This window comes from Suricata suricatta, chromosome 8 (assembly GCF_006229205.1).
Source record: "Suricata suricatta isolate VVHF042 chromosome 8, meerkat_22Aug2017_6uvM2_HiC, whole genome shotgun sequence".
In the NCBI taxonomy this organism is placed as follows: Eukaryota; Metazoa; Chordata; class Mammalia; order Carnivora; family Herpestidae; genus Suricata; species Suricata suricatta.
The window spans coordinates 52,852,662-52,876,217 of NC_043707.1; the positions used below are offsets into that span (position 1 = coordinate 52,852,662).

Below are 23,556 nucleotides of genomic sequence, written 5' to 3' on the forward strand. Positions count from 1 at the left end.
GTTCTGTCATTGTTAATTGACTGGTCCCATCTTTTCCCCACAGATTTAAAACGCTTACTTCTGTCATATATCTAATTTCCATCTGCCTGTAGATGTATTTCTGGTTTCTTTATTCTATTACACTTTATTCTATTACTAGTGTCTATTATGCGTCATTACTACATGTCTTAATTACTATCACTTCAGAACCCATCTTGATGTCTTGATTTTCTTCATCTTCAACAGTGTCAATGCTCAGCTTGGCCCTTTGCACTTCTATATTAATTCTAGAATTGAATTAGTTATATATACACATACTCCTTTTGGAATTTTAACTGGAATTGCATGGAATTTGGAAAGAAATTACATTATGTATTACAATAACATTTATGATGTTAAATTTTCTGTTCCATGAACATTATACAGTTTTTACTTAGATCCTCTTTTGTCTTTTTTCTCTTATATGCCTTTTAATAAAGTTTTATAAATTATCTAAAATGGTCATGTATACCTTTAGTTGTGTTTATATCCAACTACGGTTTTTGTGGTTTTTATAAGTGTATAGCTGAATTTGAGTTGTTCTCACTTCATTAGACCATTTTAATCCATATTAATAAGTGATGCCTTAACCAAGGGCTAAAATGGAACACTGACTCTTCTTTGTGATCTGGCCCCTGTCTGCCTTGCTAGCTGCATAATCTCTACAACTGTCCTGCTCTGCAGGCTGACTGAACTTCTTTCAACTTTTAAAAAAACCATGGTGTTTGTTTCCTCCAGGCCTTGTACAAATTGTTCTTTCTCCATGTAAGACCATTTCCAACTCCGTCACTAGAATATCTTCTCCTTATTCTTTAGGTCTCAGTTTAGATGTGACTTTAACTTCTTAAACTTCTTCGGTCTTGCTGGTGTTTACTTTTACAGCAGGTTTACAGAGGCTTTTTTTGTCACGTTCCCTGTCCCCTGTAGACTGTAAGCTTCTTGAAGCAGAAACCGGGGTATATTATCCATTGTTCCATAGTCAGTGTCTACCATGGTGTCTGACACATACATAGCAGATCAGTACATATTTTCTGATTATTTAATGGTATTGCAAAAGCCAAGAGTGGGGCATAACAAAAAGGGTCAGCCACATATTGAAAACTATCCACTGGATCTGGAATTTGGGAGATTTCTGGGGATCTCAGTGAAAGCAGTTTCAGTAGGGGGCTAAAGAGTTAAGTCAGATTGTTATTCAGTGAATGGGAGGTGAGGGTGCAGGGACTGAGAATGTGGGACTGATTTGGGACACTTGAATCTTTTCTTTCTTTGTTTTAAGAGAGAGAGAGGGAGAGAGTGTGTGAGGTGGGTGGAGCAGAGGGAGAGAATTTAAAGCAGGTCAATGGTGAGCGTGGGGCCCGACACTGGTTATGATCTCATGACCTGAGCCAAAATCAAGAATCTGATGCTTAACCAACTGAGCCACCCAGGTACCCAGCTGGACATTTGGATAAGAAGAAGACAGCTAGCAAGTCTTTTTATTTTTATTATTTTTTTAAGGATAGGAGAGACTTGAAAAGAAATAACCATCAGAGAGGGAACTGTTGGAGATGTTGTAGAGAGAGGAGATAAATGATTGGGATGGAATAGGACCAAAAGCTTGAGAAAGAAAAAAGAGAGAAAGAGAGAGAGAGAGAGAGAGAGAGAGAGAGAGAGAGAGAGTCTTTCATAGAGTTAACATTTCATTCTCTGTGTCTAGAGCACAGGGGGTAAGGATGAAAGTGGGTAGGGAGAAATTCACTCATTCACTCAACAAGTATTTATTGATTGCTTGACTTATTGATGATTTATTGATTCATCTAGATGCTAGGGATGTAGTCATGGAGGAAATAAGCAAAAACCCCTGCTACTATGGAACTCACAATAAACAAGAGAAGAAAACAATAAACTAGATAAACAATCTATGTTATATTGTGATTGGTGACAAGGGGTTACATAAACAGGGGAGAGAAATAATATGTATGTGTGAGTGGTACAGTGAGCTGCAGTTTTAGATGTGGTAAGTAGGGAAGGCCTTGAAGGTGACATTTGAGTAGAGATCTGAAGAAGGTGGGAGAAAGAGCCATGATAATTATTTGGGTGAAGAGACTTCCAGGTAAAGGAAACAGGAAGAGCAAAGGTCCAAGTTAAGCAGTGTATCTACAGGGTTAGGGCACTGAGAGGGGGCTAGTGTGTTCAGAGCAGGGTGACTGAGGAAGAGGGTGGTAGCAGATCAAATCTGAGAGGTAACAGGAGTCAGATCATATCAGATCTTGAGGGAAATTATAAGAACTTTGGCTTTTACTCTGATAAGTCATTGGACGGTTTTTTAACAGAGGTGTGACATGATCTAACTTAGGGTCTGCAGTCTCATTCTGGCTGATGTGTTGAGATAGTTTGTAGGCAGTATGGGAGAAAGCAAGTAGACCAATCAGGATAGTTCTGCAATTATACAGACAAAGTTTGAGGGTGGCTTGTACCAGGGTGGAAGAGGCTGGATTTTGGAACATTTTGAAATGTTGACATGATTTACTTCTGGATCATATGTGGGGTAAAAAGGAAAGAAAGCAGTCAAGGATAATGGCAAGATTTTTGGTCTGAGCATCTAGAAGAATGGAGTGGCTATGCATTCAGATGGGTAAGACTGAGCATCTAGAAGAATGGAGTGGCTATGCATTCAGATAGGTAAGATGGGTAAGCAGGTTTGGGATGGGGTGGTTATCAGAGTCCAGGTTTGTTCTTATTACATTTTAGATGCTAATCAGACATACAAGTATCAGTGACAAGTAGACAGCTTGAAAAAGGAGTCTGGAGTTTAGAGGAATACTCCAGCAGGGATTTGAGAGTTATGGGTTTATAGATGATATTTAAAGCCAAGAGACTGGAAGAGATGACCAGAGAGAGAGAATATTATTTTGAGTCCTGGTATTCTTTAATGTTAAGAGGCCAGGGGTTGAGGGCAAACCAGTAAAAAAGAGTGAAAAGGAGAAACTAGGGAAAAAGGACAAGAACCAGGAGAACTCTGTTTTGGAAGCCAAATGGAGAAAATGTTTTAAGAAGGAGGCAACTGTCTTTGTCAAATGCTGCTGATAGGCTAACTAAGGTGAGGACAGAGACCAGACCACTGATTTCACACTGCAGAAGCCATTGGTGTAGTAATGGTAGTGAGAGCCTGATGGGAGTGGGTTCAAGAGAGAATGAGAAGAAGAAATTGGAGACGGGATAGACAATCCTTTAAGGAGTGTTATCGCAAAGGCAAAAGAGATAACGGTGATAGTGGGGGAAAATAAGGTTAACAGATTTTTTTTTTAAAAGATAAGAATGCATGAGAAGCGCCTGAGAGGCTCAATTGGTTAGTGTACAACTCCTTATTTTGGTTCAGGTTGTGATCCCAGGGTTGTTGGAACAACCCCTACATGGGGCTCCATGCTGAGCATGGAACCTGCTTAAGATTCTCTCTCTCTCTCTGTATGTCTCACTCTCTTTATTTCTCTCTCTCTCTCTCTGCCCCTCTCGCCTGCTTGAGCTCTCGCTGTAAAATAAAATAAAATAAATGTGTCAGAATGCTTGAACATTCATTTTTGGGGAGAAATAGGGGATTGCAATGGCCTCAGAGTGAGTGTCTGGAATTGATTTGGTGGCTTGAGGAGATATATGAAGTTTAGCAATAGAGGAAGATGAGAAAGGGAGCAAACTGAGACAAGAAGTTTAGCAATATATTTCACTATCTTTCTTCAAATTCTTAATTTCATTCAAGGATTTGAGAAATTCTCTGATGGGAAATCTTTAAAATTCATAAAACTGTCCTTATTATATTATTCCATATTAATGAAGTTATATTTCTTATGGTCTATCTATCTATCTATCTATCTATCTTTTAAGAGTCATAGCCAAAAAAAGGTAATTTTCTGCTATCATTCTGTGCTGTTGTAGGACGTATTCCCATAGAAACTGAAGTTTAGAGATGGAAGATGCACTATCTACATCACAAAAGTAACAGCAGAGCTCAACTATAACCCAAATATTCTGACTTTATGAATATAAGATGCTATTTTGATAGTAATTTTTGAAATTTATGATTCATAATTTATATTTAAACATATTCTTTTAAAAAACATACAGGATGGATACCGATGGGTCAATGACAGTGGACTGGGATGAATGGAGGAAGTATTTTTTATTTAAGCCTGAAAGAAATGTTGAGGAAATTGCTCATCATTGGAACAATTTTATTGTAAGTGGTCTCTTTTTTAGTATTTGTATATTTTATACCATGAGTCATGGGCATAAAATGTAATGCATTATAAACTGTTAGAAAATTATGGGGCCAGAATATTAGCAAGCAGGATTTTGTTGATGTAACAAAGGATGATATAGAATGTTGTTTTCTCACAAATTTGTATAGTGACAAATATCTAAAGTGACATATAATATCTACTTCAACCAAAGTTTTGACTTGCAAAAGGCACCCATTTTTGGGGAATAATTATTGACTTAGCAGTCAATTGACTGTATTATAGTTGCTTATTTTCTTGCCTGAAAGTAGGGACTGTGAATTGCTGATTGCTACGTCATACAGTAGCAATAAGTTTTTCATTCCCAATAAATTTGTTGGATAAATGAATAAATTATAACTGGAATTCTTTTGAAAGAGTGCTAAGGTTCTAGTTTTTCTTATTAATATTTATCTCATAGTCTGCATGGCTCTTAAATCCCTGAGCACTCAGAGATCTGTGCTTCATAAATTCTTAATATTCTAAAAAAGTTAAAAAAATTTTGCTTAGTAACTCCAAATTAGAATCTGCGTTGTTCTTCTATAACTCTTTGAAATAGAGATTATTATTCTTGTGTTAGGATAAGGAAATCAAGGTAGAGAGAGGTTAAGTAACTGCCTTTCTTTTAGGTAAGGGGGCTAGTATAATGTTAAAGATCATGAACTCCAGAATCATATTACCCAAGTGTGCTTCCTAAGTGCCCCTACTTATTAGTCCTGTGAGTTTAGGGATATCACTTAACCTTGCTAAGCTGAACTTTTTCGGTTATAAAGATGATAATATTACCTACCACATAGGGCTGATATGAGGATTAATGAGACAATTCATGTAAAATTCTTAGCACAATGCTTAGTACACAGAAGTCACCAATAAATGGTGGTAGATGGTTAAGGACAAGGACTCTGGAGCTACTTGGCTTGGCTGCATTTGCTGGCTCCACTTTTATAAGCAAGGTGACCTCTCTCTTACTCAAGTTTTCCAATGTTTGTTAAATGAGGTTAAGAATAGCACCCACTTGGAAATATCTTCTCCCAATCCATCAATTGCCTTTTGGTTTCGCTGATTGCTTCCTTTGCTGTGCAGAAGCTTTTTATTTTCAGGATTGCTTAGGCAATTTGGGATCTTTTTGGGTTCCATACACATTATAGGACTGTTCTATCTCTGTGAAGAATGCTGGTGTTATTCTGATAGGGATTGCACTGAATATGTAGATTTGTTGGGTAGTATTAACATTTTAACAATATTTGACCTTCTAATTCATAATAAGGAGAAAGAGCAAACAGGCATGGAAAAATAGCTCTTCTGAAAATTGAATGCAGTGTCTGATAACCTAATAAAATAATATAAATTGAACTCAACTTCTTGGATATAGTGTAAAAAAGACTGCTTCATTTGCTACAGGGCAAGTCAACTCTTTGGCTTATAGTAATTTCACAAGAAACAAAGATGGTTGGCACTGTAACTGTACACCACAGAGGTACAAAGCAGCCAGTTTTGCAGGGTGGAACACAGAGCAAAAGTTCTAGATTCAGGCTGCATTGGTTCAAATTCTAGCTCTGCCACTTATTATCTGGGTGTGTTGGGGTAAATTATTTGATTTCTCTGGGCCTCAGTTTTCTTAAAATTTTTTTAATGTTTATTTACTTTTGAGAAAGAGTGAAAGAGAGAGAGAGAGAGAGAGAGAGAAAGAGAGAGCGCCAGAGAGAGAGAGGGAGACACAGAACCTGAAGCAGGTTCCAGGCTTTGAGTTGTCAGTACAGAGCCTACATGGGGGCTGAACTCATGAACAGTGAGATCATGACCTGACTAAAGTAGGGCGCTCAACTGACTCAGCCACCCAGGCACCCCTGGACCTGTTTTCTTAACTGTAAAATTGTGGTAATAATATTTACTTCTCTTAGGGTTATTATGAAAATTAAAGATGACACAATAACTGTTATACCTTCCTGGCTTTTCTCTGGAAATGGTAGTTTTTATTTATCAAACAGATATTGAGCTATTTCCTAGTCACATTATTGCTAGTGACTATGACAGCCAAGCACTTCGAGGCCTAAATTGGTATTAAAGCAGTCTTTGTTTTACAATTAATAATATCAGTAACTAATATTTACTGAGTGTTTTTTTAGTACCAAGCATTGTGCTAAGTGCTTTATGTACTTTAAGATATTTAATCTTAATCCTACAAGGTTAGGTATTAGTATTTTCTCTATTTTATTTATTTATTTATTTATTTATTTATTTATTTATTTATTTATTTATTTTAATGTTTATTTATTTATTTTTGAGAAAGAGAGAGAGATAGGGAGATAGAGAATCCAAAGCAGGCTCCAGGTCTGAGCTCTCAGCATCCAGCCCAATGTGGAGCTTGAACTCACGAGCTGTGAGATCATGACTTGAGCTCACTGAAGTTGGAACCTTAACCAACTGAGCCACCCAAGTGCCCCAGTATTGTCTCTATTTTACATTTAAGGAAATTAAGTTCTAGAGAGTTCATTCGCTTGGGAGTTAGAGACATCAGGACTTGAATCCCATCTGATTCCCTGCCCAGGTCTTTAATCATGACATAGATGATCAGCTGTCTAAACCCTCAGAAAACTCCTACTTATGATACATGTACAGCATAGCTTTTTATCTGCTCTATGCACTCATTACGTGGGAAGGCTCAGGTTTTCATCAATTCTGCTATAAAGATGTAAAAGAAAACTGCTTCCAAATGTATGCTGTATATATTTATATACATTTTTTAGAGGTAAAGAGTGTCTGAAGATACTGTAGGAATCCACTAGATCTTGGACACTGAATATACTTTTACAATATTGCAAATTAGTTATCTCACTGGTAGCTTATGTAGCCTGTATTTCACTATAGCTACAAATATTTATTAGAACTTGACAGGTGTTCTTTCTGTATTAAATCTCAAATGGTTTTGAATTGAAAAAGGTATAGATTTAAAACTTGGAAATGTAAAGATTATCCTAAACATGCTAAAACTTTTATTTATTTATTTATTTATTTATTTATTTATTTATTCATAAAGTTTATTTATTTTGAGATAGAGAGAGCAAGAGTTGGGGAGGGGCAGAGAGAGAGGGGGAGACAGAGAATCCCAAGCAGGCTCCACACTGTCAGCACAGAGCTCAATGCGCGGCTTGAACTCAGAACACAGCGAAATCATGACCTGACCTGAAACCAAGAGCTGAATGCTTAACTGACTGAGCCACTCAGGTGCCTGGCTAAAAATATTATTTATAATTGATAGTATTTCAAGCTAACTTATGAGTTACTTGAAATTATACTGGTTGGTGAAGTACGAAATTCTAGGAAAGGCGGATATTAATTTGCTGGGGAGCTGAGGTATACAGAACATTATTTAGATCTTACCAGGAGAGAACATTACTAATTTGGCATCTAATTACAGTTTGTTTTAACAGGGAATTGGCATGGGAGAAGGATGGACTTTTCCTCATTTACCTGAAAGCAGAAGCTCTGGCCTGTTATGGAAATATCTGTCGGCTGGAGGCATAGCTGGTACTTGTGCTCGAACATGCACAGCACCATTGGAACGCCTAAAAACCCTAATGCAGGTGTGATGCATAGTTCATGTGCGTAGTTTTGAGTAATGTGAATAGTATTTGATGCTTTTCAAAAGAAGGTTCTCAGAGGTCTTAACACTATTCTTTGATATTCTCATGTGCAAATTACTTCATTGCCAGTAATCTCCTAGACTCATTTATTCCATAAGCTGCCAGGCATGCAACTCAATTTAAGGGTGAAAAAACCCCCACACTGTTCTAATACATATGCATTTTGGAGCTTAGTGATGGAGGAAAATATGTAAACCAGTTACTAAATGCAATCTAATAATCTAGGATTAGTATTTTAGGGAAGGCAAGAATTAGGGAAGTCTCCTTTTTTTGTGAAATGGGGTAAGACAAGAGACAATACTTGGATTCTCCCCATGGGTTGGAAATTGTGACACCAAGAATCAGAGGCTGGTCAACGAGTTGCTTTCCCTCTTTATTCCTTATCAAATACAGAGCTCTGTAGATGGAATTCTTCAATTACTTGAAAAGTTTGGGGTTCTAGAGCTGTTGTGGTCCCTTTGAAGACAGTGCAGGTTGGGGCACCTGGGTGGCTCAGTCAGTTAAGCCTCCGACTTCAGCTCAGGTCAGATCTCATGTTCGTGGGTTCGAGCCCCACATCAGGCTCTGTGCTGACAGCTAGCTCAGAGCCTGGAGCCTGTTTCTGGTTCTGTGTCTCCTCTCTCTGCCCCTCCCCCTCTCATGCTTTGTGTCTCTCTGTATCAAAAATAAATAAAACATTTAAAAAATTAAAAAAAAAGAAGACAGTGCAGGCAATGCAAAGATTGTCTAAGCCTGGTGGTCAAGTCTCTGTGGTTTTGGTTGAATAACTGAAACAAAGAGGAAAAGGGTTTCCATTCTATTCATTGTTTTACTCAAGGCAGAAATTATGAGCCTATGACAACACTCTCCTTTTATCTCTCTTGGGTCACCAAGTAATACATTTTTCTATAATTTTTATATAAATTATACAAAGCAAAGAAGTATGTCTGGCTGCTAGTGTTCTCGCTTTAAAGGGGAAGGGGGCACAAGATCTACTACTGTCCCTTGTGCATATTTTTTGCTTAATCCATCTGTTTTCAGTCCTATGCCTTCCTTTGCCTTCCAAAAAAAGTCTTATGCCTTCCAAAGAAAGCTTTGCTTTCTCCAGAGAATAAAGTCTTAGGTTCTTTTTTTAAGTTTATTATTTGTTTTGGGAGAGAGAGAGAGACAGAGAGATAGTGAGTGAGAATGTGTGTGTGTGTGCATGTGCTTGAGCCAGGAAGGGGCAGAAAGAGAAGGAGGGAAAGAATCCCAAGCAGGCTCTACACTGTCAGCTTGGAGACCAATGTGGGGCTTGACTCACAAACTGCAAGATCATAACCTGAGCCAAAAATCAAGTGTCAAATGCTTAACCGACTGAGCCACCCATGTGTCCCAAGCCTTGGGTTTTTTTTAAGGGCAAATTTCCTTCTTTGTGCATTCTCTTCCACAGACACTTCAATTGTAACTTTTACTCTTCCAAATCAGTTATCACTTTTCCATTACTTTCCACCACCCCCTAAATGTGTTGAAATCCCTAGTACACTTTTCCTTTCCAGATTAGTGGTGGGTGACCATATGATTTTCATCTGGACCAAGACACTTCTAAAAGTGAAAGGGAGGGGCACCTGGGTGTCTCAGTGGGTTGAGCATCCAACTCTTTTTCTTTTTTTATGTTAATTTATTCTTGAGAGAGAGAGAGAGAGAGAGAGAGAGAGAGAGCGAGCGAGAGAGAGAGAGAATGAGTGGAGGAGAGGCAGAGAGAGGGAAACAGAATCTGAAGGAGGCTCCAGGCTCCGAGCTGTCAGCACAGAGTCTGATGTGGGGCTCGAACTCATAAACTGCGAGATCATGACCTGAGCCAAAGTTGCTTAACTCACTGAGCCACCCAGGTGCCCCGACTGTCCAACTCTTGGTTTGAGCTCAGGTCATGGTCCCAGGGTCTTGGGATCAAGCCCCACATTGGGTTCTGCACTGAGTGTGGAGTCGACTTGAGATTCTCTCTCTGCCCCTCTACCCTGCTTGCATGCACACTCTCTCTTTTTTTTAAAAAAAGGAGGTGCTTAATAATCATGGAAGGACAAGTTTTGGACAAACTATGATATACGGCCATCCTAGTTCCTACCTTCTTTTTTACTTTACTATCATTTGGTTTTGGAGGAGGAAGAATAAACATGTGTGGTCAATCTCTCATTTTTACTAAAAATCAATTTCTTGCATATCCAAAAATAATTTTATTTTGCTTTTCCCCTTGATTGGCAATTTGGCTGAGCATGGACACCACAGTCAATAATGCTTTCCTCAGAGCTTTTAAGGCATTATCCCATTACTGTCTAGGATCCAGAGTTACTTGAGAAGTCTGATACCACTCTGATTTTTTGGTAGATGATCTGGCTTTTCTCTCTAGAAGCTTTGCATGCCTCTATCACAGGTGTTCTGAAATTGTACAATGTGAGTTTAAGTAGGTTCTTTTATCACTCATTGTGCTTGACACTTGGTGGGCTCTTTCTAAATGTAAACTTAAGTCTTTCCTCAGTTTATTTCTTAATTTTCTACCCTCCATTCTCTCTCTCTGGAATTCTTAGTAGTCGGATATTGTATCTCTTGGATTGGCCTGCTATACCTCTTACCTTTTCATAAATATTTTCTATCACTATGTCATTTTACTCAGAATTCTGGGGAATTCCTTCAGTCTTGTTTTTCAACCCTTCTATTGAACTTCTTATTTTAGCAATCACATTTCAAATTCCCAAAAGCTCTTTTTATCCCTTTGTTCCTTCTTCATAGTATCTTTTTCCTGTTTGGTGTCTTATTGTTTCATTATTATTTGATTTTTTCTGAGGATATTTGAAGATCCTTTATTTTGTTTACCTTATTTAACTGTAGTTTCCTGAATTGTCACTATTTTTTCTGGAACTAGTTTGCTTGATCTTAGTTTTAGATTGTTATGCTGCCATTCCTTCCCCCATATAGCTAGTGTTACTTTATTCTTTCATATTCAAAATGAAGGACTGGATATTTTAGGTAGCTGGTATAGATTTCTTTTGCAATTAGTTGTGTTTTCTAGCTATATATCTCCCACAAAATATTTTTTTATTTCAAGTTTTTAAAAAAAACAAATTCTAGCTAGTTAACATAGATAGTAAAATTGGTTTCAGGTATAAAATTTCATGATTCATCATTTACATATAACATCCAGTGCTCATCATAACAAGTACCCTTCTTAATACCCATTACCCATTTAGCCCACCCCCACCCACCTCCCTACATCAACCTTCAGTTTGTTCTCTATCATTAAGAGTCTCTTATGGTTTGCTTCCTCCTCTCTCTCTCCCTTTTTTCCCTTCTCCTATGTTCATCTGTTTTGTTTTGTTTCTGTTTCTAGCATAATACACTCTAGTTCCATCCGTTGTTGCAAATGGCAAGATTTCATTCTTTTTGATGGCTGAGTAATATCCCATTGCATATATATATATATATATACACCACATCTTTATCCATTCATCAGTTGATGGACATTTGGGCGCTTACCATAATTTGGTTATTATTGATAATGCTCCTAAAAACATAGTGGTGCTTGTACCCCTTTGAATCAGTATTTTTGTATCCTTTCAGTAAATACCTATTAGTGCAATTGCTGGGCTGTAGGGTAGTTCTATTTTTAACTTTTTGAGGAAACTCCATACTGTTTTCCAGAGTGGCTGCATCATTTTGCACTTCCACCAACAGTGTGAGAGGATTCCTTTTTTCCCCACATAGTCACCACCATCTGTTGTTTCCTATGTTGTTAACTTTAGCCATTCTGACAGGTATCATAGTTACCTCATCATAGTTTTGATTTGTATTTCCCTGATGAGTGATACTGAGCACATTTTCACTGTGTCTGTTAGCCATCTATATGTCTTTGGAAAAATGTTCATGTCTTCTGCCAAATACTTAACTGGATTATTTATTTTTTGGGTGTTGAGTTGATAAGTCCTTTTTAGATTTTGGATACAATCCCTTTATCAGTTATGCCATTTGCAAATGTCTTCTCCCATTCCATAGGTTGTGTCTTAGTTTTGTTGATTGTTTCCTTTGCTGTGCAGAAACTTTTTATCTTGACAAAGTCCTAATAGTTAATTTTTCCTTTTGTTTTCCTTGCCTCTAGAGACACGTTTAGTAAGAAGTTGCTCCAGACAAGGTCAAAGATTTATTGCTTATGTTTTCCTCTAGGGTTTTGATGGTTTCCTTCCTCACATTCAGGTTTTTCATCCATTTTGAATTTATTCTTGTGTGTGGTGTAAGAAAGTGGTCCAGGTTCATTATTATGCATGTTTCTGTCCAGTTTTCCCAAAATCATTTGTTGAAGAGATTCTTCTTCCCACTGGATATTCTTTCTTTGTAGAAGATGAGTTGATCATATGGCTGTGGGTCCATTTCTGGATTATCTATTCTGTTTCTTCCCATTGGATATTCTTTCTTTGTTGAAGATGAGTTGATCATATGGCTGTGGGTCCATTTCCGGATTATCTATTCTGTTTCATTGCTGTATTTATTTGTTTTTGTGCCAGAACCATACTGTCTTGATGACTACAGTTTTGTAATATAGCTTGAAGTCTGGGATTGTGATGCCTCCAGCTTTTCTTTTCTTTTTCAAGATTGCTTTAGATATTAGGAGTCTTTTGTGGTCACATACAAATTTTAGGATTTGTTTATTCGAGTTCTGTGAAAAATGCTGGTGGTGTTTTGATAAGGATTATATTAAATATGTAGATTGTTAGCCAAATCATGGAAAGAGCCTAAATGTCCATCAACTGACAAATGGATAAAGAAGATGTGGTTTATATATATACAATGGAAAACTATATGGCAATGAGAAAGAATGAAATCTGGCCATTTGTAGCAATGTGGATTGAACTTGAGGGTATTATGCTAAGTGAATTAAGTCATACAGAGAAAGACATACATTTTCATTCATATGTGGAACAGGAGAAACTTAATAGAGAACTATAGGGGAGGGGAAGGGGAAAAATAATTAAGGAGGGGAAGGAAGGCAAACCATGAGACACTTAAATATTGAGAACAAACTGAGGGTTGATGGCGGATGGAGGAGAGAGGAAAATGGGTGATGGGCATGGAAGAGGGTACTTGTTGGGATGAGCACTGGGTGTTATCTGGAAACCAACTTGACAATAAACTATATTAAAAAATATGTAGATTGTTTTACGGTTGTATAGACATTTTAACAATGTTTATTCTTCCAATCTATGAACATGAAATGTTTTTCCATTTCTTTGTGTCTTTAATTTCTTTCATAAACTTTCTGCAGTTTTTATTATATTTATATTTTACCTCTTTAGTTAGGTTTATTCCTAGATATCTTATGGTTTTTGGTGCAATTGTAAATGGATGGATTCCTTGATTTCTCTTTCTGCTGCTTCATTATTGGTGTATAGAAAAGCAACCAGGGGCGCCTGGGTGGCTCATTCGGTTAAAACTCCGACTTCAGCTCAGGTCAGATCTCACATTCGTGGGTTTGAGCCCCGTGTCAGGCTCTGGGCTGACAGCTAGCTCAGAGTCTGGAGCCTACTTCTGGTTGTGTGTCTCCTTCTCTCTCTGCCCTTCCCCCTCTCATGCTCTGTCTCTCTCTGTATCAAAAATAAATAAAACATTAAAAATTAAAAAAAAAGAAAGAAAATAAAGAAAAGCAACCAATTTCTATACATTGATTTTTATATCCTGCAACTTTGCTGAACTCATGGATCAGTTCTATCCGTTTTTAGGTGGAGTCTTTTGGGTTTTCCACATAGAGTATCATGTCATCTGTGAAGAGTGAAAATTTGACTTCTCCTTGCCGATTTGGATGCCTTTTATTTCTTTGTGTTGTCTGACTGCTGAGGCTATGACTTACAGTATCTATATTAAATAACAATAGTGGGAGTGGACATACCTGTTGTGTTCCTGACTGTAGAGGAAAAGCTCTAAGCTTTTCCCCATTGAGGATGATATTAGCTGTGCATCTTTTTCATATGGCCTTTGTGATGTTGAGATATGTTCCATCTATCCCTACTTTACTAAAGGTTTTTATCAAAAATTGATGCTGTATCTTGTGAAATGCTTTTTCTGCATCTATTGAGAGGATCATATTGTTCTTTTCTTTTATTAATGTGGTGTATCATGTTGATTGATTTGCCAGTGTTGAACTACTCCTGTGGCCTAAGAATAAATACCACTTGATCATGATGAATAATTCTTTTAATGTATTATTGGACTTAGTTTGCTAGTATCTTTAGAAATTTTTCATCCATGATCATCAGGGATATTGGTCTGTAATTCTCCTTTTTAGTGGGGTCTTTGTCTGGTTTTGGAATCAAGGTAATGCTGGCCTTGTAGAATGAGTTTGGAAGTTTTTCTTCCATTTTCATTTTTTTGGAACAGTCTGAGAAGAATAGGTATTAACTTTTCTTTAAATGTCTGGGACAATTCCTCTGGGAAACTATCTGGCCTTGGACTTTTGGTTGTTGGGATTTTTTTTTTTATTACTGATACAATTTTTTTGCTGATTATGGGTCTGTTCAAATTTTCTATTTATTCCTGTTTCAGTTTTGGTAGTTTTTATGTTTCTAGGAACTTATCCTTTTCTCCCAGATTGTCCAGTTTGTTGGCATATAATTTTTCATAATATTCTCTTATAATTGTTTGTATTTCTAGGGTGTTGGTTGTGATCTCTCCTCTTTCATTTTAAAAATATTTTTGTAATGTTATTTATTTTTGAGAGAGAGATAGAGACAAAATGCAAGTGGGGGAGGGGCAGAAGGAGGGAGACACAGAATCAGAAGCATGCTCCAGACTCTGAGCTGTCAGCATAGAGCCCAATATGGGGCCTGACCTAATAAATTGTGAGATGAAGACCTGAGCCAAAATTGGACACTCAACCGACTGAGCCACTCAGGTGCCCCATCTCCTCTTTCATTCATGATTTTGTTTATTTGGGTCCTTTCTTTCTTCTGTTTGATAAGTTTGACCAGGGGCTTATCAATTTTATTAATTCTTTCAAAGAACTAGCTGTTAGTTTTGATAATCTGTTCTACCTTTTTCTTTTCGCTTGTTTCTATATCACTTATTTCTTTAAAACATTTTTAATATTTATTTATTTTTGGGAGAGAGAGAGAGAGAGAGAGAGAGAGAGAGAGAGCAAGTGGGGGAGGGGCAGAGAGAGAGAGGCACAGAATCCAAAACAGGCTCCAGGCTCTGAACTGTCAGCACAGAACCTGACGTAGGGTTTGAACAAATGGGCCGTGAGATAATGAACTGAGCCAAAGTCAGATGCTTAACTGACTGAGACACCCAAGCACCCCATCTGTATCATTTATTTCTCCTCTAATCTTTATTTCCCGTCTACTGCTGGCTTTAGGCTTTATTTGCTGTTCCTTTTCTAGTTCCTTTAGGTGCAAAATTTGGTTGTGTCTTTGAGACTTGCTTCTTGAGGTATGGCTGTATCACTATATACTTCCCTCTTATGACTGCCTTTGCTGCATTGCAAAGGTTTTGGCCTGTCATGTTTTCACTTTCATTTGCTTCTATGTATTTTTTTAAAAAAATGTTTATTTTTGAGAGAGAGTGAGCAGGGGAGGGGCAGAGAGAGAGGGAGATGCAGAATCCAAAGCAGGCTCTAGGCTCTGAGCTATCAGCACAGTGCCCAACGTGGGGCTCGAACTCACGGACCATGAGATGATGACCTGAGCTGAAGTTGGACATCCAACTGACTAAACCACCCAGGCACCCCTGCTTCCCTGTATTTTGAAACACAATGTTTATTTATTTATTTTTGAGAGAGAGCGAGAGCGAGTGAGAGTGAGCATGTGAGCAGGGGAGGGGCAGAGAAAGAGGGAGACAGAATCCTAAGCAGGCTCTGTGTTGTCAGTGCAGAGCCTGATGTGGGGCTGAAACTCAAAACTGTGAGATCATGACCTGAGTCAAAATGAAGAGTTGGACACTTAACTGACCGAGTCACCCAGGTACCCCAGCTACCATGTATTTTTTAATTTCTTCTTTAATTTTCTGGTTAACTCATTCATTCTTTAGCCTCCATGTATTTGGGGTCTTTAACCTCCATGTATTTGGGGTCTTTCCAAATTTTTTCTTGTGATTGATTTCAAGTTTCATAGTGGTTGTGGTCTGAAAATATGCACAGTATGATCTCAATATTTTTGTGCTTGCTGTTGCCTGATTTGTGACCCAGTATGTGATCTATTCTGGAGAATGTTCCATATGTACTTAAAAAGAATGTGCATTCTGCTGCTTTTGGATGAAAAGTTCTGAATATATCTGTTAAGTCCATCTGGTCCAATGTGTCATTCTGAGCTAATGTTTCCTTATTGATTTTCTGCCTAGATGATCTTCCCATTGCTGTAAGTTCAGTGTTAAAGTCCCCTAGAATTATTGTTTTATTATCAGTGAGTTTCTTTACATTTGTTATTAATTGATATATACATTTGTGTCCATGTTGGGGCATAAAAATTTACAATTGTTAGATCTTCTTAGACCCTTTAATTATGATATAATGCCCTTCTTCATCTCTTGTGACAGTCTGGTTTAAAATCTAGTTTGTCTGATATAATAAGTAGGGGTACTCCAGGTAATATTTGATGTCTGTTAGCATGATAGATGGCTCTCCATCCCCTTACTTTCAATCTGAAGGTGTCTTTAGATCTAACATGAGTCTCTTGCAGGCAGTATAAAGATGGGTCTTGTTTTTTATCTATTCTGATACCCTATATCTTTTGATTGGATTGTTTAGTCCATTTATATTCAGACTAAGTATTGATAGATTAATATTTATTGCAATTTTATTACCTGTAAAGTCTGTTTCTGGAGATTTTCTCTGGTCCTTTCTAGTCTTTGTTGTTTTTGGTCTTCCTTTCCCACTCAAAGGGTTCCCTTTAATATTTCTTGCAGGCGTGCATTAGTAGTCACAAATTCCTTTAGTTTTTGTTAGTCTTGAAAACTATCTCTCCTATTCTGAATGACAGCCTTGTTGGATAAAGTATTTCCCCTTCAGCATGTTGAATATATCATGCTACTCCCTTCTGGCCTGTTTTTTGTTTGTTTGTTTTTTGTGGAGAGATTTACTGTTAACCTGATTTGTCTTCCCTTGTAGAGTAGGGATTTATTTTTCCTTGCTGCTTTCAGGATTCTTTCTGTATCTATATTTTGAAAATTTTTACTATGCTATGTCTTGGTGTTAGTTGGCTTTTGTTGAATTTGCAAGTTCTCTGTGTTTCTTGGATTTGGATGAGTGTTTCCTTCTCTAGATTATGGAAAATTTCAGCTATAATTTGCTCAAATAAACCTGCCTTCTTTCCCCTCTCTTCTTCTGGGACTTCTATGGTAAGAATGTTATTATGCTTTATGGAGTTACTGAATTTCCTAGGTCTACATTTGATACAATACTTTGCCTTTTCTTTTCAGCTTCATTGTTTTTCATTTTATCCTCTGTATCACTGATTTGTTCCTCTGCTTCATCCATTCTTATTGTAATTGCATCCACTTGGTTTTGTATTTCAATTATAGCATTTTTAATTTCAGCCCGACTAGGTTTTAGTTCTTTTATCTCTGCAAAAAGGATTCTCTAGTGTCTTCTATACTTTTCTTAAGTCCAGCCAGAATCCGTAAGATTGTTGTTTTAAATACTGGTCCAGGCATATTACTTATATGCATTTTAATTAGATCATTGGCCATACCCTCTTGGTCTTTCTTATGGTCTGAATTCCTTCATCTTGCCATTTTGTTCAGATCACTTTTTATATTTCTTGCTCCTGAGACTAATGACTATATTAAGAAGAGGTCCTATACTGTCGAGGGCCTGCTGCTTCAGGAAGTATTTAAGGAAGTATTTAAGAGTGTGCACTCTGTTGTGATTTGGCTGCTCTTTAGACCCTCAGATCAGCCCTCTGCAGCATTTCTCCTAGCCTGCAGTGGGGAGTGTTTGGATCTTATCTACTATGTGCCAAGTTTTAACTTGATGGGTTCTGGTCTGCTTGTTAAGGGCTAGCTCCTATTTCCCCTAGAGCTGAAGCTTTGTAGCACTCTATGTAATCACTAGACTTGGTGTGTGTGAGGATTTTGTGCTGGTCTTTTGGAGGAGGAGCCTGCTGTACTGGTTCTCAGGCTGACTTGCCCTAGTAAAGATGCACCTGCTTGGTGTTAAGTGTCTTGGTGTAAGTGGCTCCAGCCTCCAGTGAGGGCACTGTGTTGCAACTGAACTCTATCAGTGTTGATCAGTAAGGGTGAAAATTGGCATTGCCTTGCTCTCTTGTCCTTGGAGCAGGAAGGGAAGTTCATGCCTGTCACTGTTCAGGAAGCCCTCAGAGAAGAGTGGAAAATCTCCCTTCTTGTGTCTTTGGCTTCTGTCAGATCCCTGCCTTCAACTTATCTGTGTCCAAGCTGTCTGCTTGCCAGGTGGCACGGCTGGGTTTCAAAACTCTCAATTTTAGGGACCCAGTAGAGCTTGGACCCATGCTGATACTCTGTGCCTGGTGCTGGTTAGTCCCAGAAAAGCATGATTGCTCAGAGGTTCCTAGTTTATGGTAAAGTGCAGCAAAAAGCTGGCACCAAAAAGCTGGCACCAAGTTTTGCATCTCTCAGCAGGTGTCTTTGTTCCTATGCTAATAAATAGGGCAACATGTTGGCACCTACCGTCTCTTTTTTCCCCTGAGAGGCTGTGCCAGCCCTCCCAAATGCACTCCAAGAAGAGGAACTATCTCTTCCAGTGTGATCCAGGGGATCCTCAGAGTACGCTGTCTGCTCCTGGGCCTCTGCCCTCCTTCCCTACAGGAGCATCACTATGCCTGCTAAGCTCCACTTGATGGTGGCAAGGACTTCTAAAACTTTAAACTTTCAACTATACTGCTTGTAAAAACTTAAGATAGCTGTTCTAGTTTTCTCAGTGATTTTGGGGAAGTGTTTCTCCTGTGAAATCCCCTGCCTGCTATGTTCTCTCTATTTCCCTCTCTGTCTCTGTCTCTCCTCTCCGAGATCAAGGCTTCCTCCTCTCTGCAGCACCCGTGATTCTTTTCTCCCCAGAATCACATATCTGCACCTCCTATCTTGCATGATATGGCCACTTACCTGTCTCTAGTGCTGCAGTTTGTTCTCTCAGCATTCAGACCAATTTCTTGGATGTTTGGAATGATTTGATATTTATCTAACTGTGTTCGAGGGATGAGGCAAGCATAGGGTTCCTCTACTGCTCCATCATCTTAACTCATATGGCCCTACAGAATTTTAAAAAATTAGGTATAATTGACACATTATATTAGTTTCAGGTGTACAACATATTGATTCAATATACATACGTATTGAAAAACAATTATCATTGTACGTTGTTAACATCCATCAGCACACAGTAACAATTTTTTTTGTGATGAGAACACTAAGATCTAGTCCTTTAGCAACTGAAAAAAATTTTTTTATAAAAGGAATTTACAGATCCTGTTTATTTACATTCTTTCTCTGTTACCAAGAGAACCAGGGAATGATCACAAGAAGTTCCCTGTAAATCAGTTTCTTGAAAACGTTATGAGTTTCCTGTAGCCTCGCTGTTTCTTTTGCTAGTTGCTCTTTCTCTCTATGTATGGCAGGCTCAAGCTTCTACACCGCACCACACTTCCTCACTTCTCTCTCCGAAGCTGGAGTGCCAGGGCCAGGGTGCAGGAACCCCTCCCAGGCCTTGCCCTCCCCTTGTAGGACTATCACTTTTTCCTTTACATATCTTGAGGCCCAAAGTTTGTATACTCTTGGTGAAGGGAAGGTTTTATCACTGAGAAGGAACCTCTTGATCTCTATACAGGCTTTTAGTTCTGTTTTGTCTGACATTAAGATAGCCATACTCCCTTCTCTGGTTTGGGTTTGTGTGATATATCCATTATCATCATTTTACTTTTAAACTTTCTGTATTTGTATGTTTTAGATAAGTCACTTAAAGCAGCATATGTTTGGGTTTTGTTATATTTTTAACAGGAAGATTTATCCCGTTTATAGTTAATGTATTTATTGATATTTTTGTTTAAAGCTACCATCTTATTTTATGCTTTCTATTTGCTCTGCCAGTTCTAAGATCTCTTTTTCCTTTCTTGCCTTCTGTTGTATTTTAAATAATCATTCTGCTCTTCCCTCCTCCATTAGTTTTGTTGTTGTTCTTAAGAATATTGCTTATAGAGGGGTGCCTGGGTGGCTCAGTCGGTTAAGCCTCCGACTTCAGGTCAGATCTCATGTTCGTGGGTTCGAGCCCCGCATCGGGCTCTGTGCTGACAGCTAGCTCAGAGCCTGGAGCCTGCTTCCAGCTCTGTGTCTCCTTCTCTCTCTGACCCTCCCCCTCTCATGCTCTGTCTCTCTCTGTATCAAAAATAAATAAAACATTAAAAAATTAAAAAAAAGAATATTGCTTATAGAAATATTTGAAGACAAAGATAATAAAATCCAACTTCAGATTAGATCTTTGTTTCTGTCAGGTGCCTGGGAGTGCTGTCAATCTGGGATTACCTTAATTCAAGTTCGAGTCTTGAAGTTCCCTGAACTGCCCAGGTGACACAAAGCCATGCTGCAACTCCTTGCAGAGGCTGCTTTCTTCTGGTTTGCCCTTCTAATGAGGGTATATCCCTGCAAACCCCCAATTTAAAGTGGAGGTGGTATGTGAGAGACCTATACCTTTGGTGGACCCTGAAATTTGTCTTTTTTTCTCAGTTAATCCTGTGAGGCTACCAAAACAACAACAACTTAACTTCACAACTGTTTTTTCTGGGTCTAGAAAAACACTTGAATGCTAATCTTACCTTTCTGGGTTTTCTCTTACATAGTGGCCTGCAATATGTTTCTGTCCTGTTAGCTCATGGATACCGTTAAGAAAACCTTTTTCACTGTTCTTAGTAGGAAGTTCATTCCTAATTACTAGTTTGCCATTACCACAAGTGGCATTCTAAACATATTTTAAGATTTTTTGATATATTGTCATAATTCCTTCCAGAAAGATAATACCAATTTGCAATTTTCCTAGCAATATATGATATTACCTGTTTCCCTGTGACTTCACCAACATCAGGTAATATTATTTTATAGAAGACTATGCTATAAGAGACAATAATCAGTGCATAGAATTTTCAGAAGGATCTAAATACTGGAATGAATACTGTCACTTACATTTTTACCTTACTAATGACATTTCTGCCAACATAGAAGAGAGTTCAAGTATATCCTTTTCAAAACTATCAAGGTTGCTAATATTACATTCTGTTCTACAATCATATCTACATCCTCAAAATTTTGTCAATAGGGTGATTTTAAATACTTAAAATTAGTAAATAGCATTTACATTTTATGAAGATGTAAATATTATTTATTATAAAGTCAACTGGAATGCTAGAACTATATTTCTCTATGGATCTAGTGCCATATTTCCTTGTGATAGATTGTTTGCAGAGATAGATTCCATAATTCTTCCCATCCTTATAAGCATACTTCTTTGCAGTATGACTTTGGTACTCCTACCGAGAGGTGGGATTTATTTCACCATCCCTTGAATCTGGGCTAGCTTTGTCCATGGATGTTGTGGGAATTGGAAGCCTAGATTTCAAGAAGTTTTGCACCTTTTGCTCATGTCTTCTTATTGCTCTAAGGCCATCAGGTAAAGAAGCCTAGACTAACTTAGTTGAAAATAAGAAACCACATGGAGAGAGAGGCTCAGCCAACAGCACTTCAAACACCAGCCATGTGTCTGAAGGCATTTGGACCATCTAGCCCCTGTCAAACTGCCAGATGAGTGTAGCTACACAAGTAACCACAGGGAAGAATAGCAGAAGAACCAGTAGCTGAGCCCAAACCACATTGCTAATTCATAGAATCACAAGCAGATGAAATGTGTGTTGTTTCAAGCCACTGAGTTTTTCAGGGTTTTATTACATACCAAAGGTTAACTAATACACCATTTTATGGTACTCAAAGGAGAACATTTGAGAGAACCCAAATTACATTATGACTTAATGTGTAGGAGGAATAATTTTAAAAATATTTGACTATCAGTGTAGATGAAAGAATATCACAGAAGCTGCAGTACCAATAAAGATGAAGGTATGTGAGGGTAACTTCTGGAGTCCACTGGCTGATGGTGGGTCATCATAGCCTCTGGTGTCAAATGGATACCTAGTGTTTATCTGTTAAGATGCAAATGTCATCAGCAGTGTGCTGTCTCTCCTGTCTTGGTCTAGACTTGCTCTTAACAAAGAGGTTCAAGTATATATATATAGAGAAGGCAGGTATATAGTTTTGTTAGTGGTCACCTGGGCAGGTACCTCTTCAAAGTGGAGCCCACCTGAGACTCTGGAACCAGAATGACTGGTGTTGGAGGAGGTAGATACACAAGGGCTTAGCTCAGTGACTGTGAAGCAGCCAGTGCAGGATTATTTCTCTATTTTATATACTGGCTGACTTCTGCCCTCTGTACAATTGAAGGAAACATACGTATTATTGTGGCTGCATAATACAAGTATCATTTTGGGTTTAAATGTCTTTCTTTCCTCAATAGAGCTTGGTAATTGTCTTCTAGTTGCAACTGACTTGGTGATTACCCTCATTCTGGTTCTTCTTTTTTAAAATAAAAAAAATTTTAGTCAGTTTTTCCTCCTTTCTTCCTCATGTATGTATTGCAGAGAGCCTGCTGATCCCTTCCACATTTATTAAATATCCAACTATCGTATTACAAGGGCTGCCTGTCCAGTTCCCCTAAAAATAGCTCTTTAATATCTCTTATTTTAAAACCACTTTTGAATCTTCTCTTCCTGGACTATATTTGTTGAATTTGTCTTTTTTCTTCTTTTCTATCTTTATTCACATGCTGAATCACATTGTTCTGGGCTTTATTTTTCTTATGCTATATGCAATATATTCAATGTACAGGGCATATTCTCTGATGCTGTCTCAAGGCTGAATTGAATATCTGTTTTTCAGTATGTGCCTTGGAGAAAGGTCTCAGGACTTTTGGCCACAAACTTGGTTGGATTCTATTTTTTCTCTGCTCAGTGACCATACTGATCATACTTGTTAGAGGCCTCACAGCCCCATTGTTAGCAATAAATTCTCTGAGTTTCAGTGGTCTTGGTTTCTCAGTAATGTTGGTTTCCTGATTCTTCTTTACATCTGATTCACTCTTCATGATGGAAGAGCAATTTGTCCATCCCCTTGAGAAGTAGGAAACAAAGCAACCATGCTTATGGTATGTTTATCTGTGTCTCATGTGTAAAGTATCCCCCTTCATAAGCTAAAGTTGAGGATCAAAATAAACATGCTTCCAAAGCTGTCTGTTTTCCCCAGTAGGAAAAACTTTCAATATCTGGAGAACTTGACCTGTTTCCTGCCTACCATATGAAAATTACAATATCCAGTTTTTAAAGTTCTTCAAAGCATGCTGTCTGTTTAAAAAAAAAATTCCTTTCCTTTTCAAGGCTCAGAGTTTAGAAACAAAAAATGTGAAGTAATAAGCCATTTAATAGAGATGGTCAAAGAGGGTGGAGCCATTTCTTTGTGGAGAGGAAATGGTGTTAATGTTCTCAAGATTGCTCCTGAAACAGCTGTTAAGGTCTGGTCATATGAACAGGTAAAGCCATACTGCCTATGAATTTAGTAACAAGGAAAAGTTATTCAATTTGATTTTT

At 38.0% G+C, this 23,556-nt stretch overlaps 1 protein-coding gene across 1 annotated transcript in view; it reads left to right on the forward strand.

The window, feature by feature from the left end:
• LOC115297612 (calcium-binding mitochondrial carrier protein SCaMC-1-like) overlaps positions 1–23,556 on the forward strand; it is a 68,273-nt gene that overhangs the window by 20,846 nt on the left and 23,871 nt on the right. Inside the window, exons 4-5 of the mRNA XM_029945794.1 lie at positions 4,117–4,228; positions 7,700–7,852. Coding sequence (XP_029801654.1) covers positions 4,117–4,228; positions 7,700–7,852 — 265 coding nt within the window. The remainder of the gene's footprint in view (positions 1–4,116; positions 4,229–7,699; positions 7,853–23,556) is intronic.